Source organism: Miniopterus schreibersii, assembly GCF_964146895.1.
Source record: "Miniopterus schreibersii genome assembly, chromosome: 6".
Classification (NCBI taxonomy): Eukaryota; Metazoa; Chordata; class Mammalia; order Chiroptera; family Miniopteridae; genus Miniopterus; species Miniopterus schreibersii.
This window is the reverse complement of record NC_138107.1, coordinates 7,627,947-7,645,121: the sequence shown is the minus strand read 5'-3', so window position 1 is coordinate 7,645,121 and position 17,175 is coordinate 7,627,947. Positions and strand designations below refer to the sequence as shown.

Below are 17,175 nucleotides of genomic sequence, written 5' to 3'. Positions count from 1 at the left end.
TAAACAAAAAGAAAATAAAAGCCATCTTTAATGCTGTCACCCAGAAGTAACCAGTGATAAGATTTGATTGTAGACTTTTGCAAAACACCTTTTTATCACTTTTTTCTCATAGTGATGATTGCTAAAATAAGTTAAACTGGAATTATAGATACTTAAATTGTGTCATAAGATTGCCTGATAGCTTTTCTGTTTCTTTATGAGACTCTTCAGTATTCTTACAGTAGAATGTATCTTACCATCTAGCAGAGCCTGGTGGTTGTTCTCATCAGGCAAAGATAGATGTTAAAATAACTTGATTCCTGCCACTGTTAGAAGCCTTTTCAGGCCTTCCTGGGTTTTGTTGTGTTATGTTTTCAGGGAAGCACATCCTGTTTGTTTTGGTTTGGTTTTTTGTTTTTTTTTAAATATATCTTTATTGATTCCAGAGAGAGGAAGGGAGAGGGAGGGAGAGAGAGAAACATCAATGATGAGAGAGTCATTGATCGGCTGCCTCCTGCACACCCTTGACTTCGGATCAAGCCTGCAACCCAAGCATGCACCCTGACCGGGAATGGAACCTCCATCTATCTCCTGGATCCCAGGTCTAAGCTCAACTGCTGAGCCACGCCCAGCCGAGCCTGTTTTTGTTGTTGTTGTTGTTGTTTTAAATATATTTTTATTGATTTCAGAGAGAGGAAAGGAGAGGGATAGAGAGATAGAAACATCAATGATGAGAGAGTCACTGATCAGCTGCCTGCTGCATGCCCCTGACTGGGGATCAAGCCCAAAACCTGGGCATGTGCCCTGACCGAGAATCGAACCTCAATCTCCTGGATCCTAGGTCGATGCTCAACCGCTGAGCCACGCCCAGCCTGGCTGTTTGTTTTTTAAGTTAAATAAATAGGTTTCATTGATCTCCCTCCTTTTGAAAATAATCCTGATATTGCAACTATAGACTTATGTTTAGATAAATCTGTTGGATTAATGAGGGACAAGCATATGGTAATACCTAACCTTATTTTTGTTTGAATATTTTTTTTAAGTAGCTATTGGTTGTTCTACAAAGTATCACTTGCTCCATCTAAATCATTAATTTAATTCTCTAAGACTTTTTTTGTAACATGAGTTCAGTGATACTGTGTGGCTGACTTAAGTTTTTCTTCTGTTGAATTGATAATATAGAAGAAATCATTTTTATTTGATAAAAGACATATAGATGTTAAAAATGGGATGTAAGATACCTTTTCATACCACTTAAGTGGATGTTTCCCTCCTATTATTTCTTCCAGGAGGTTATCATCTTGTGAAAATCGGAGATCTATTCAATGGAAGATATCATGTGATCCGAAAGTTGGGCTGGGGACACTTTTCCACAGTGTGGTTATCATGGGATATTCAGTAAGTGTTAGTGGTCCTGCAAAAGAGTTAGTTAAGTGATAGCTAAGTGTTTCTGTGTGATTTTCCAGAGCTGACCCACCTTCCGTCTGATTTGGACTGATTTCTTGATCAGAGTTTTGTTGTTGATAACCTTTGTGTTCTTGGAGATGACTCTCCTCTGGTGAAGATCTTAGAGACCAAGGTTAACTAAGTTAGCATCAGTAAAGCATTTAGAGCATTACAGCTATTGAAAGGATGATATGTAAATTCATAGTTTTCCTCACTGGAGTACAGTTAAATTGATTCACAAAAAATATATAATGTAGTAATTACCTATCCTTTTTGCTGCAAAGTGACTTTTTAAAAATCAGGTTCTTATACTTGTATATAAGGGTTTCTGGTACCAGGAATTAACCAATCAGATGCAACCTTATTCTTAATATAACCAGTAAGATGCAACTCTATTACATGACCTATATGTTTATGGTTCAAGACAGGGCCTTCACACCAGATGGCTATTGCTGTGCTGGCTGTGATTTTTTTAATGACAGTCTAAGGGAAAAGAGGTCAGTGCCCCTGATTAAATAGTCAGGTATTGCATGTTTTAAAAATTCTTGCAGGACATGGGTTGAAAATCAATGCCCAAGACCAACCTGTGTGAGATTTTCTTACATTTTCTTTTGGTAACAGATTTGCTCAGCCATACAGTCTAAAACTATTCTCTACATAAAAATCACAGGCAGTTACCATTGGGTATTTACTTAAAAGTGTACCTTCTGTCTTTGATGAGACAGTAATTGCTATCTATGTGCTTAATTTTTTTATTAGTTTGTTTTCACCCTATTTTTTCTTCTGGCTTCTTATAGGAAAGTATTACAGTTTTTCACCTTTAAGCTTTTACCAGATAGACAGGATACTTCAGGTGTGGTGGGATTTCCCCCCCCCTTTTATTTATCCCCTTTTCATGGTTTTACTTGGGTTCAGGGAGACATTAAGAAGGTAAATTTTAACTTAGAGAAAATGTTTGGTTACTGGCATTCCCCAAGAACAGATTTTCTTTCTGTAAAGTAAATCTGGCCAGTTAATTGATGGGTACAAGTGATCCCATAGAAGTAGCCTGTGTTTGAGTACAAGGAAACATGAAATCAATAGTGGTGCTTTTGTCACTGTCTCCCATTATAGCAAAATCGTAGCTTCCTAAAGTAAGGGAGGACATTTAGTCCTAACTGTCTATGTTTGTTTCTTAGGGGAAAGAAGTTTGTAGCTATGAAAGTAGTTAAAAGTGCTGAACATTATACTGAAACAGCACTAGATGAAATCCGGTTGCTGAAATCAGTGAGTATTATTAGATCATATGTGTGAACTGTGAAGCATTAAATAAAGTTTTATTGAATTAAGACATGCAAAGTGTAAATTCTTTAGCCTGGCTAATATTTACTATGAAGTTTCACTATCTTTAAAGAGGTAGAGGAAGACAACAATATTTACACATTTTGGTCATGTTGTAGGGAACTGATGGAATATGCTGTCATGGAAATTCCCTCTACATACACATTGAAAAAACTTTCAAATAAAAATGTTAATTTGAGCATGTTTTATATGCCAGATAGCACAAAGAATTCTTTTCTTTCCTATATGGTTAAAAGGAAAGTTGTGCTAACAAATATATAATATCTATTTTATGTTTTTAGGTGTTATAAAAATAAGCATTGTATTAATTCCTTTATATTGGAAATGTAGGTATATTTATCAAAAACTTATTTTCAGTTTTTTTATAAATTGGGAAAATTCCAACGTAGTAGAAGGAGCTTAAAGTCAGAGTTAGAAAACCTAGGTTTTAAGATCATCTCTATTCCAGCATATCCTCCAACTCATCATTTTATTTCTTCTGAACTTTAGATTTTTTATTTGTAAGGTGATGATGTTAGACGAGGAAGTACTTTTCAGAATGTCAGCCTGTGACACAATGAGGAGCGCGTGCCCAAAAGGCAATTAATGTACTGCTTCCTTCATTGACAAAGTTTTTCTTTGAACAAAAATAGCTGAATAAACAGTGTCATTAGTGCTGTGGTCGATTTACAGCCTGCAAAAGCTCCTTAATTCCTTGTGGCCTGGTTACCAAGAGTTAATTTGGGAGTCATACTTTGGGTAGAAAAAAATGGATACATTTCCTTTTGTGAACTGTTTAAGTTCCTTTCCTGTTTGAGCTATTAGAATTTTAATATGTTTTTCTCATAGATTTTCTCTGTCTTGGAGTAATTAATCTTTTGTTATATTTGCTGCAGGTAGCCATTTGGTTTATTTCAGTGCTTTTCTTTTTACTAAATACTGTCTTCCCCACTATAGGTTCGCAATTCAGACCCTAATGATCCAAATAAAGAAATGGTTGTTCAACTGCTAGATGACTTTAAAATATCAGGAGTTAATGGAACACGTATCCTTTTAAGAACCTATTGGAAAATAAGTCATGAATTAACTTTATCCCAAAAAGGGACCAGATTTGTATAAACAGCATTGGTCTCTTTTCTCAAAGCAAACTAAAATTAAATTACTTTCTTTTATTGTAAATTTCTGACCACAGATGTGAATCTTGTATGTCTTTGTATGTTGTGATTTCTTACAGTATTGCTTTAGGCTTTTTTCCTTTTTGACCCAATTAAACCAAAGTCAAAAGAACTTTTTTAGAAACAGCCTTGTATTATGAAGTAAAGGTTTTGTGATTTTTATCAATTAGCACAAATTTTAATAAAAGTAATTTTTCATGATAAATTCTGAATAAACAAGAATTTAATGCATTTTATTTATTATCTACTAGGCCCAGCATTGAAGAGGTTGCATGTGTAGGTTAATGTTTAGAATCTGAACAGGTGTGTGATTGTTCATGTACTATTATAATGAAAAAACTGACTTGTTTTATGTTTTTATATGGATTCCTAGAATTTTAAGAGTTGGAAGGAAGCTCAGCTGATTTTCTTCACAAGTTAACTTCCGAGCAACATGCAGTGAACTAATTGAAAGGTTGTTGCAACAGTTATGCTAATAAGGCCTATAAGATTTTTCAGAATAAATGATAGCGTATCACTTAGATTAGAAGTTCTAAAACTGCCTATTCATAAACTATTTAAAAATGCAGGGGACCGAGCCTGCAACCTGGGCATGTGTCCTGACTGGGAATCGAACCCCGATTGCCTGGGTCCTAGGTCGATGCTCAACCGCTGAGCCACGCCCAGCCGGGCTCCTCTCCATTTTTATGGGTCACTTCAAATTGCCCCCTGAAGCTTACTCTTGTGGGTGTGTGGGTTGGTTGGTTGGTTTGTAGTATTTTTTTCTGTTTTTCACTTTGGATAGTTTCTATTGCCATGCCTTCAAGTTTACTAATATTCTGCAGTGCCTCATCTGCCATTTATTCCATCTAGTGTCTTCATCTCTCACGTTAAGTTCAGTTTGGGTCTCTTCTTTTATATCTATTTTCTATGCCTATGCTTTTCAATATATAGCTTGCAGTTATAGCTTTTACTTTTCTTGTCTGCTGATTCTAATATCTGGTTCAGTTCTGGGTCAGTTTGCTGCCTGGTAATCTTTGAGACATTGTGATTTTTTCACCTTCTTGGCTGCTGGATAGTTTTTATTCCTGTAACCTTGAGCTTTGTCCCAGGAAGCAGTTATGTTACTTTCAAACATTTTGGTCCTTTTCAGATGTTACTTTTATGATTTGTTAGATGGATCCAGAGCAGCGTTCAGTCTGGGGCTAATCACTACCCAGTGCCCAATGACTACAAATTTTTCTAGTCTTTTAAAAATTGAGATATAATTGACATAATAATACTGTATGAGTTTTGGGTGTACAACATAATGATCATGTACCGAACAGGCCTTACAGCTGGAAGTTTGTACCTTTTGACCACATTTACCTCTTTCTTCAACCCCCACCTTTGGCAACCATCAATCTGTTCTCCTTGCCTATGAGTTTGGAGGTGGGTTGTTGTTGTTTTTTTTTTTAGATTCCACATATGAGTGATATCTAGTATTTTTCTTTCTCTGTCTGACTTATTTCACTTAGTATAATGCCCTGAAGGCCTATTCATGTTGTCGCAAATGGCAGGATATCCTTTTTTTTAGGGTTGAATATTCTACTGTGTGCGTATACCTCCTCTTTATCCTCTCATCCAGTTCATCCCTTGGCTGTTGTAAATAATGCTGCAGTGAAATGGGCGTCCAGATATCTCTTTGACATAGTGTTTTCCTTTCCTTCAGATAAATACCCAGAAGTGGAATTGCTAGATCATATGGTAATTCTGTTTAATTTTTTGTGGAAACTCCATATTGTTTTGCACAGTGGCTGCAGTAATTTATGTTCCCAGCAGCAGTGCACGAGAGTTCTCTTGCTTCACACCCTCACCAGCACTTGTTATCTCGTCTGTTTGATAACAGCCCTTCTAACAGGTGTGTGGTGATACCTTACTGTGGTTTGGATCTGTATCTCCCTCATGGTTAATGTGCCTGTTGGCCATCTTTATGTCTTTGGAAAATTTTCTATTCAGACCCTCTACTAATAGATTGGGGTTTTTTCTATTGAGTTATGTATCTTCTTTATGCGTTTTGTTTATTGACTTCAGAGAGAGAGAGAGAGAGAGAGAGAGAGACATCAATTTGTTGTTCCACTTATTTCTGCATCATTGGTTGATTCTTGTATGTGCCCTGATTGGGGATTGAACCTGCAACCTTGGCATATTGGGATGACACTCTAACCAACTGAACTACCCGGCCAGGGCAACTTCTTTATATATTTTGGATATTGGACTGTTGTCAGATACTGGTATGCAAATATTTTCTCCCATTTCATAGGTTGCTTTTTCATTTAGCTGATGGCTTCCTTTGCTGTGCAGAAGATTTTTAGTTAGTTTAACATAGTCTCACTTGTTTATTTTTGCTTTTGTTGCCTTCGCTTTTGATGTCAAATCCAAAAAAATCTTTGCCAAGAGCAGTGTCAAGGAGCTATTGCCTATGTTTTCTTCTAGGAGTTTTATGGTTTTAGGTCTTACGGTTAAGGTATCAATTCATTTTGAGTTTGAGGTATGGCGTAAGATAGTGGCTCAGTGGTCTTCTGCGCATGGCTGTCCAGTTTTCCCAACACCGTGTATTGAAGAGATTGTCCTTCCCCCATTGTATAATCTTGGCTGTTCTGTCGTAAATTAATTGACCATATATGTGTAGTTTGATTTCTGGCTCACGAGTCTGACTATGTATTTTTCTAGTCTTTTTTATGATAACACACACTGTTGGTGCCCTATGGGAATACTAGGTACTATTTCCTCTAATCCTTCCAGGTGATTTCTGTTGGCTTCTGGTAGTTTCCTCATTTACCTATTCTGATTAATACACTACTGATTACGTGAGGATGTCCCTCTACCGATCTCCAGGGTCTCTTTTTTCTGCAGCTGTCTCCTCTCTGGTACCTTGTTCTATGAACTACAGCTGCCTTGATCTCTCAAGACTCTCACCTCCATATGTTTACTGAATGGGTTTGCCTGGAAAGTCTCAAGGCAGTCAGACGGGACAACCGTAGGCTTCAGCTCATTTATTTACCTTCTCTCAGCGATCACTAACTTCATTGCCTGATGTCCAGGATCGTAAAATCTGTTATTTTATGTATTTTGTTTGCTTTTGTTGTTGTCGTCATTTCAAGCAAGAGTAAATCCAGTTCCTGTTACTCCATCTTGGCTGAAGCACAAGTTCCTAGTTGTACATTTAACTCTAACCAGTTTTCCAAAGTGGTAGCACCATGTTATACTTTTGCTAACGCAATATGAGAGTTTTAATCGCTCCACATTCTCACCTACATTTGGTGACGTTAGTCTTTTTATTTTAGTCATTCTAGTGGCTTTGAATGGTGTCCTCCTGTAATTTTGATTTGTGTTTCTCTGAGGTAGTCATGTACCTTTAATCTTTAATTTAGAATAGTCTTCTCATGTCATCAACTTTTTTTCCCCCCAAAGAGTCCAGGCCAGTTGTTTTGTCCCTTAATTTGGATTTGTCCAGTTGTTTCCCTGTTAAATTCATTTTAATAATTTTTGCCAACCACACTACATGGATGATGTTTCGTTCTTCTCAGAGGGCACGTAATGTGAATTTGTGCTCATCATTGGTGGTGAGAAGTTTGATCAGTGGGTTCTGACAGAGTTTTCCAGATTTTCCTGGTTAAAAGTACCTTTTTCCTTTATAATCAATAAGCAATCTTCAGGGTGATATTGTGACAATTTTCCCAACAGTCTTTCATTCAGTAGTTTAGTTTCATTGGTCATTGATTCTTACCTGCATCAGTTATTATTATAGTCATTGTAAAATGGTGGTTTTCTATTTCTGTCATACTTTGTATATTTATTACTTGACTTTTTCTCTAAAGAAGGTATTTCCCTCCTCCCAATACACACTTACTGTAGTATCCATTTGGACTCATTCTATTGTTACTTTATAACTTAATTCATAACTTCACTCTTTAAAATGTTCTCAACTTTGGCTAATGGCATCCTCTTCAAGCTGGTTCCTGTTTCTTCTTGACACAGCAAGGTGGTCCAGGTTTTTTCCTGTTGGCACAGCAAGGTGCTCCAGGTTCACCCTGGATTTGGCCATTTCTTCAAGGAACTAGGTTTTCATGTAGTGGAGAATCTTATTTAAAACAAAAGTCTGGGCACTAGGTCATTATTATATATGCATGTTTTGATTTTCCACTTTATGTAGAAGCTTCTAGAGATAGAAGATAACAACATCTTGCTACTAAAATCCCTACAGTGCTCTGCATGCAAACAGGCTGATAGTATTCCTGCTGTGTGTCAGTGATGGGGTGCTCACACGTAGAGAACACATGGTGGCACTGGAATTGAGACAAGTTTTGTAAAGTACAGAGCATAAAGCAAGTCAGTTTCCTATATTATTTAAAATGTTGGCATTTGCATTTAGTAGGTTAAGTCTTGATATTTTTACCTTCTATAGTTAAAGCAGAATTTCTTTTCCTTTGTGTATGGTTTATCAACAAATCTACCAGAATTTTCCATTTCTTGGGTGTTTTCAGTGACTAAAATATTAATTAACCTTTGGAATTTTAGAATATTGACAGCTAGATTTTTTTATTTTTTAGTCAAGCTCTATAACTTTTTATACTGAAAGAATAATACAATAACAGTTTCATTGGGGTGGGACACATTTTGCCTCCCTTTTGCCTCCTTAACACACTTCTAGATATCTGCATGGTGTTTGAAGTTCTGGGGCATCATCTGCTGAAGTGGATCATCAAATCCAACTATCAAGGGCTTCCACTGCCTTGTGTCAAAAAAATCATTCAGCAAGTATGTATTTTCTGTGTGGTGATTTTTTTTATATGTAAAGTGTCAAGGGTTTCCTATTTCCAATAGAAGTTTTATTTTAAAAACTAGGTTTTTAAAAATTGTTTTATTCAGCCCATAGGATTTACTGTGTTTATTCTGTTTTTAAACATTTTATCATAACCATCTCCCCCCACTCCCAGTTCATCTTCTATAATTATTAGAGGGGAAGGTGTGCAGTTCCTGAGTTTTTGAAATTTGGAGCCCTTATTCAGAAGTTCTGGTTACAAATACTGACTCTGTGGTAGTAAAGAATTGCTATGTCAAATCATTACTGTCTCTTTATATAACATAACATTATTCATGAGCATTTTTAAAAAATATGTTTTTACTGATTTTTTTAAATTTTTTTTTTGAGAGAAAGAGGAAGGGAGAAACTGCAATCAGCTGCCTCCTGCACGCCCCCTGCTGGGGATTGAGCCCGCAACCCTGGCCTGTGCCCTGACTGGGAATGGAATTGGCGACTTTTTGGTTCATGAGACCATGTTCAACCAACTGAGCCACACTGGCCAGGGCTGTGGGCATTTTCTAATATTAAAAATACCTTTCAGTGTTCGGTAAAGAAGTTTACTATCAGGAAAGTATTAATACATCAAAGGGCAAATAATTTGTTTGGATAATGTGTTTTGGTGGAAAGAGTCCCAGACTGGGAAGCAAGAGACCTCAGTTCTTCATCAACAAGGAAATTTGAATTAAAACATATCTAAATCTCTTTCACCACTTACATTTCAGTACTTAAAGGGCATGTGGACCATTTATTCTCAGTCTTTATAATGTACTTAAAGATGTCTCCAAATAGAATTCGCTTTCTAAAACTTGGAAGAACTTTTTATTATAAATAAGCTCTTGCCTTCATTCATAGTTCATAGTTAATCTTTGTGCTTTAAAAAAATGCTTTATTCCCTGTGGAAAACTACCACATCATTTTTTATTTTTTTTTAATGTTATTGTGATTTTTTTTCCTTCTCCAGAAAGACATGTCTTTTGTGTTTGCAAGTCTCCTGCTCTGTTCCCATGCAGGTATTACAGGGTCTGGATTACTTACACAGCAAGTGCCGGATCATCCACACTGACATTAAACCAGAAAACATCTTGTTGTCGGTGAATGAACAGTACATCCGGAGGCTGGCTGCAGAAGCCACAGAATGGCAGCGGTCTGGAGCCCCTCCACCTTCCGGATCTGCAGGTATATTTGCTTTGGGGACTTTGAGCTCATTAGCAGTTAAGTCAAGTCTCTATTTTTATTCTATTACCAGGCAGTTAAGTAAAGCACTGTTCATTTATTTAACAATAAGATACAGTAAGTGCTTATGTGTAATAAATAGTCCTGGTTCTCCAAGGACTTTTTTCACTCAATATTGCTTCCCTGTTGGAAGGAGAAGACTACAGACTGTTGTCTTTTTAGGTACACATATGTTGTGCAGTTGACCCTTGAACAACTGGGGTTAAGCACGAAGACTCCCTGGCATTCAAAATTTTGCTTTGTTAAATCATGGCCAAAAGCTTTTCTAAAAGAAAAGGGTAATTGAGCCACGTGCTAGCCAGAAAAGGACTGGGTCCTGGGGCATGCTGCCTAAACCACCAGCAGCAGGGCTAGATGGAGAAAACTGCATGTTTACATTCTGGGATTTACAGCTTTTTTATGCAAACAGTTTAGGGAAGAAAGTTGTAAGTTGTTTTGAAACAATTTAGTTGTAGGTAAAGGGCTAGTTCTGGTATAGGTGCATAGTCCAGAAGGAAGAAGCATTTGTTCTTTAAGATAGGTTGTGCGCAACAGTCTGGAAAGATCATGCGTACCCAGGATGCAGTGACACCTGGCAGTCGGCTTTCGGCTTTAGGCTGTTCTCTCCAAGATAGCCACCTTGAGGCTAATTGAAAGTTTCAGCATACCTTTAGGAATGTTGTCAGTCTTTGCTAGTTTGCCTGCAGTGGTTAACTGATTAACCCCTCATCTCTTCCTTTCACCCTCCAGCCTGCTGTAATTTAAGATACCTCAGGATTTTTTTCTGGTCAGCTTACCTCTTTTGACTCTCCCCAAACTTAACTACTAGTAGGCTATTGTTGACCAGAGCCTTACCAATAACATACAGTCTGTTAACACATATTTTGTATATTTCATATATTATATTCTTACAGAAAAGTAAGCTAGAGAAAGGGAAATGTTATTAAGAAAGTCATTAGGAAGAGAAAATACATTTACAGTATTTATTGAAAAGAATCCTCAAGTAAGTGGACCCATACAGTTCAAACCTGTGTTAACTGTGTATGTAAAACCTGGTTCATGTTGTTTTAATGTCTTCTCTTGTGATTTGATGGCCATTTTTCCTCTGTTTACCTCTTAACATAATCATACATGCTCTTTTATGGATCAGTGACCTGTGCAGGGGCAAGATAATATCTATTAAGAGCTTAAGTTTAAGCACTGACGTGAACAGACCTGATTTGAATCCTGGCTTCATCATCAGCTGGGTTACCTTGGGCGAGTCATTTGACTTCATTATTTTCTCATGCAGGAGTTAACTGGGATTAAATTTCATGTTAAAGTAGTTGGCAGTGTGCCACATAGTATTATGTGCTAAATAAATATTGGCTACTATGACTATGATCATTTTTTTCCATTTGAGATACAGATTTTAATTTTAGTAGTTTATATGTTTATATTTGAGGAACTTTCTTTTTTCCTTTTTTTTTTTTTTAAGATTTTTTTATTGAATTTTGAGAGAGGGAGGGAGAAGGAGAGAGAAAAACATCGATGCGCTGCCTCCTGTATGCTTTGTGCTGTGCCCCCTTTCGGTGCACAGGATGACACCCAACCAACTGAGCCACATTGGCCAGGGCTGGGGAACTTTCTTGATCTTCAAGTTGGAAGTATCAGTTACCATAGGCTTCCTTTAAAAAGGAAAAGTCAAGAAGGGGGAAATAGGTAGTTTTTGAAGAGCTTAAATAAGAGTCCTGGAGGAGGTGAGGAAGTTGCCCATCAGAGTCTGTTTTAAGCAGTATGTGTGAATGGGATTTTAGCAGCATTAGTTGTGGGGACCAGAAACGGGGTCTTGGTTCTGCTTATATTTGTACTATCTGAAGAATTTAATTTATTTAAACTTATTTTAAGTTTGTTCAACTTTTATAAGCATTATTTATTTCTTTTAAAAAAGTAATATTTCTACCCCAAAGTTGCTTAAGTAGTTGTTTCTACGATACAAACTGTACAGGGAAGGATTTTCCTTCAGGTGTGGTGTCCTATGTGGGCATTAGTTCATGTGTCCTACTGAGTGCCAGGGTTCTTACTTGGTTCTCTTTTCTTTTCAGTCAGCACTGCGCCCCAGCCTAAACCAGTAAGTATAAGGGGTTTCTATATTTAATTCTGATCTATGGGGCAGGGGTTCTTCTGTTACGGATAATCACAGTTTGTTTAGAACTTGAGAACCAAAGGAAAAAATAATCGTGTGCTTCTGTAATTTTCTACACTAAATTCCATGCATCTTCGTCAGGTTGATAATGGTGAGACGTCTATGAATTTGAGCGTGTTTGAAAGTACACCAGCCCCACAGACTGCTCAGAGGACCCAGATTTGTTGTTAATTTTGTTTTTATTTGGTTTGATAAGAGTGTACACATTTTTTAAGTTAATGAAAAATGTAAGTCCTGTGTAGGGAACGAGGGACATTTGATTAGGAAGTAATTAAAGTTAACAGTTATCTCCAACTCGAGTGATGGATTAGCCACCTGAAGGCTTTATCTGTTTGTAATCTCCGCCCAGGCCGACAAAATGTCAAAGAATAAGAAGAAGAAATTGAAGAAGAAGCAGAGGCGCCAGGCAGAATTACTAGAGAAGCGAATGCAGGAGATTGAGGAAATGGAGAAAGAGTCGGGCCCTGGGCAAAACAGACCCAACCAGCAAGAAGACTCAGAGAGTCCTGTTGAAAGACCCTTGAAAGAGAACCCACCTAATAAAATGACCCAAGAAAAACTTGGTATAAATAGAGCATCACACAAATTACTTTATAGCAAAATCTAACATTATGGTTGTTCTGTATAGTGGTTTCATGCGTACGGCATGTCTCTGGGGGTGTCCTTATAAAGTAAGAATACAGGATTTGTCATGAGCGTTAGGCAGGTGATACTCAAATGTAATTTCTAACTTTTCTCAGGAAATGCAACATAGACTTCATTTAGTAGTTGGGTAAGGATAAGAGGATCTTTGTCCTTCCATAAGTAGGTTTTAGATGTTCAGTCATGGTTTTACATAACTGTGTTCAGTTCTAGAAAATGTTTTAATCTCGTGGAGAAATTTTTTGTTCTTTCACTACTACACATACACATACATCCTTTTTGTCTGTTTGTTCCTTAGAAGAGTCAAGTACCGTTGACCAGGATCAAACACTTATGGAACGTGGTGTAGAGGGTGGTGCAGCAGAAATTAATTGCAATGGAGTAATTGAAATCGTTAATTATACTGAGAACAGTAATAAAGAAACATTGAGGCTTAAAGACGATCTACATAATGCTAATGACTGTGATGTACAAAATTTGAAGCAGGAAACTAGTTTCCTAAGCTCCCAAAATGGAGACAGCAGCACATCTCAAGAAACAGACTCTGGTACACCTGTAACCTCTGAGGTGTCAGATACCATGGTGTGCCAGTCTCTATCAAACGTAGACCAGTCACTCAGTGAACAGGACATCAGTCAACTGCAAGAAAGCATTCGGGCAGAGATCCCCTGTGAAGATGAGCAGGACCAAGAGCACAACGGACCACTGGACGGCAGAGGTACCTATGCACACACTCCCCAGGACTTCCTCCCTGCAGAGCGTAGTCGTGACTTTCTAGACTAAAAGTACCATGGTTTTTATAAAGCTGGCTTTACAACAGATGTCCCGGTTACCTTCACTGCGTAAGTCTGTAGGTAACTTTGAATTTTGATCGTGTAATGGGTACACAGCTATGAAGGCAAAAGGTTTTAATTCTGGAAACTCAAGGTGTTGCGCTGCTCCTTTTATCTTAGAAAGGTGGTTATAGATTGCCAGTGGGGGCCTGGGTGTATGACCTCAGAGTTTTATTAACCTTTGGGTAGTTCTGTGTTCATTGAACAGTCTTACTGATGATGCCTATTGTCTATAGGAAAATCCACTGCAGGAAATTTTCTTGTTAATCCCCTTGAGCCAAAAAATGCAGAGAAGCTCCAAGTGAAGATTGCTGATCTTGGAAATGCCTGTTGGGTGGTAAGCGAAACTTCTCAGTGCTTTGTTTCGACGCGACAGGCAGTGAATGAGATTTGGATGTAGTTGTGCAAACAGAAGAAAGCGTCTTCAGTTTCAGACCCAGATTGCCAGTTAGCATTTCAGTGAATTTCTTTTAATCCTCACCTAAGGATACTTTTCCCATTAGTTTTCAATGGGGGGGAGAAAAAGAGAGAGAGAAAAGAAACATTGTCGTGAGAGAGACACATGGACTGGTTGCCTCCCTCACTCCCACAGCCAGGGATGGAGCCTGCAGCTGAGGTCCATGCCCTTGGCCGGAATGGGACCCGAGACCCTTCAGTCCACAGGCTGGTGCTCTAACCACTGAGCCAAACCTGCTAGGGCTAGTGAATATTTTTTCACTTTTTATTATGGGAAAGTTCAAATATATTTACTAAAGTAGAGAGAATAGTACAATAAAACAGTCCTGCCCAGTTAGGCATTATGACAGATCACCCTGTGAGGTTATTTTCGGTCACTGGACTTGTCACGTTTATTTTAGGAGTCCTTTTTTATCTACATATGTTATTTTCCTATAGCTTGATTTTTTAAAATATTCTTTTGCTTATCAGTTATGCTTGTGTATAGTTTAGAGACCGTTATATAGGTTTTGATTCAAAAGAAGGTCTTTCCTCCCTTTGCCAGCTTTTCACTCTCCACACGTCAGTGCTTATCTTCATGTCACTAATAAAGAACTTGGCTATATTGCTCCCAATTCTTCTTTTCAATTTTAGGTATTATTTCTTCCTCTTGAAAAGTAAGACTAATATACCACCACTGCACCCGTCCCCAATCTTTCCAATTTAATAGGATTTGGGGCTAGGTAATCATTCCCTGTTTACATTATTAGGACTCTAATGCCATCCTTAGCTGAACTGAGCATGTATTGTGTTATGATTCCTTTTCCCTTTCTGCCCAACACTGTGTTTCATGCTGAGTCATCTTTGTACACTTAACACTCAACTCAACCCCACATTCCCACCCAGCGGTGTGAGCGCTTACACTCTAACACACATGGGTACCTTGGTGTTCTTTCACCTCCTCTTTCCCTGAAGAGCTCTGTCCTGGAACCTGGAGTCTTCCATCTGTTCATTTGGGTTGCCCGACAGGCCTGCTGCATTTCTGCCATTTGGGATTCCCTTTACTATCATCTTAGGGGTTATTGTTTACTCTCTGTATCCTGTTTCATGTCTCTGATCTTTCTTGGTTTTGTTTTTGTTTAGCTTTTTTGGAGTACATATGACTTCAAAAACTTCCTTAAGAAAGGGTATGTGAGATTGGGTGGCAGAGGGTAGCCTTGCCTGTCTGATAACTTTTATTCTGCTTTTACAGTCAGTTGGCTGAGTGTCAGGTACTAGGTTGAAAATCATTTTCCCTCAGAATTCATTGTCTTTTAGTTTCCTGTCTTGTTGCTGCTACAGATCAGTGCCATTCTGATTCATGACCCTTTATATGAAGCCTTTCCCCGTGGAAATCTGAGATCACTTCACAGCAGTGTGTCTCACTAGTTCTGTTTTCATCCATTATGCTAAGGACTCAGTATTGAAACTCTGATTCCTTGATTTTACTCTCTTGATTTTTAAAAAATTCTCTTCTCCTTGGTCTCTGTTCTCTGGCTCTGAAATCTCATTATTCAAATGTTAGACCTGTGCAGCTGCTGTTCAGGAGACACCCGTCTGCAGCAGAACTTGCTTGAGTAGGGCTTTGGTGCTCTCCAAGTCTGCCCCTTCAGTGTGTCTTTTGTGGATGTGGTAGGATTGTAATTTCGTGTGGTCTGAAGCTGACCACCAGCTGCACTGGCTCTGGGACCTCCCGGGAGGTTCACAGTCAACTACTGCCTGTGCTTTTCCTTGGGCCACTCAGCACGAGCTACAGAGCAATCTGCAGATGGCTGCTACTTGTATTGGGCTTGGAGGTGCCCAAAGAGTGGTCACACACTATGAACCAAAGCAGGCCACTGCTAGTGCTAGGCCTGGGGCCACTTATCGAGAAGTATGGGGCACACTGAGACCAGCTGCTGCTTGTTTGGGAGTTTTTAGGAAAGTGAAGCCTGATCTAGGGCAGGCCATTCATATTGGAAAAGCCACTGCAAACAGCTTGGGTGGGGCTGCAAGTTGGGTGGATCAGGGTCTCGGAATCAGCAGGTCAGGGTGAACATTGTGGGCTAGGTTGATGGAAACTCAGATATGGTGACTGCCTGTCAGCACTGTGGCAAGGAGGTTCTCAGCAAAGGAACAATGACCTTTGCCAGCACTTTTGTCTAGGAGAAAGCTGCCCCTCAGTTCTTGCCCTGATGCCAGGCAATTTAGTTCCTCCCCATATGACCCTGGATCCTTTCAAGCTGCTGCCCCAGCGCTGGAGCCCAGAGGGAGGGAATGCAAGTAAGTCCATGCACTAGCCCTTTAAGAGGATTGCCTTGGGACTCCAGCAACCCTCTTTGTCACTCAGCCACACTCCCTGCTGATTTCGGGGGACTTCTCTTCCCAGCACTGGAACCCTGGGCTGGGAGCCCAGTGTAGGCCTGGAACCCCTTGCTCCTCATGGGAGACTTTTGCAGCCAAGATATCCCTCCTGATTAAAAAACACACCACATGGCCCTGCCAGCATGGCTCAGTGGTTGAGCATCGACCTATGATTCAGGAGATCGAGGTTCGGTTCCTGGTTAGGGCACATGTCCAGGTTACGGGCTCGATCCCCAGTAGAGGGTGTGCAGGAGGCAGCCGATCAGTGACTCTCTTGTTGATATTTCTCTCTCTCGTCCTCTCCCTTCCTCTTTCTGAAATCAATAAAGACATATTTTAAAAAAATAAATAAAGAACACTGCATGTTTGTGTAGGACCAGCCCATTCAGTGCCTCCGCCCCTTCTACCAGTCTCACTGTGGCTTCTTTAATTCTCTAGTTGTAGGACAGACAGTTCTGAATGAAGGTTGTTCTGTGGTTAGTTGTAATTCTGATGTGGCTGTGGGAGGATGCGAGTACCACATTTACCTACACTACCATCTTGACCAGAAGATCCTATAATTGACTTTTGACAGTTTAATATAGTGTGTCTTAGAGAATGTCTCTTTGTATTGAGATAATTAGGTGTTCCGTGACCTCCCTGTATGTCCAGCTCATCCAGGTTTGGTAAGGTCTCCTCTGTTATTTCTTTAAATAGGCTCTCTCTTCCCTTCTCCCTTGATTTTCCTTTTGGAATACCCAT

The 17,175-nt window shown here is 38.9% G+C and overlaps 1 protein-coding gene across 1 annotated transcript in view; it reads left to right on the top strand.

Annotated features, from left to right (window-relative positions):
- SRPK1 (SRSF protein kinase 1) overlaps positions 1-17,175 on the top strand; it is a 72,826-nt gene that overhangs the window by 41,782 nt on the left and 13,869 nt on the right. The window contains exons 4-12 of the mRNA XM_081140161.1: positions 1,269-1,377; positions 2,604-2,691; positions 3,703-3,790; positions 8,593-8,699; positions 9,756-9,921; positions 12,042-12,067; positions 12,492-12,705; positions 13,083-13,502; positions 13,854-13,954. Of these exons, the coding sequence (XP_080996287.1) occupies positions 1,269-1,377; positions 2,604-2,691; positions 3,703-3,790; positions 8,593-8,699; positions 9,756-9,921; positions 12,042-12,067; positions 12,492-12,705; positions 13,083-13,502; positions 13,854-13,954 (1,319 nt within the window). The remainder of the gene's footprint in view (positions 1-1,268; positions 1,378-2,603; positions 2,692-3,702; positions 3,791-8,592; positions 8,700-9,755; positions 9,922-12,041; positions 12,068-12,491; positions 12,706-13,082; positions 13,503-13,853; positions 13,955-17,175) is intronic.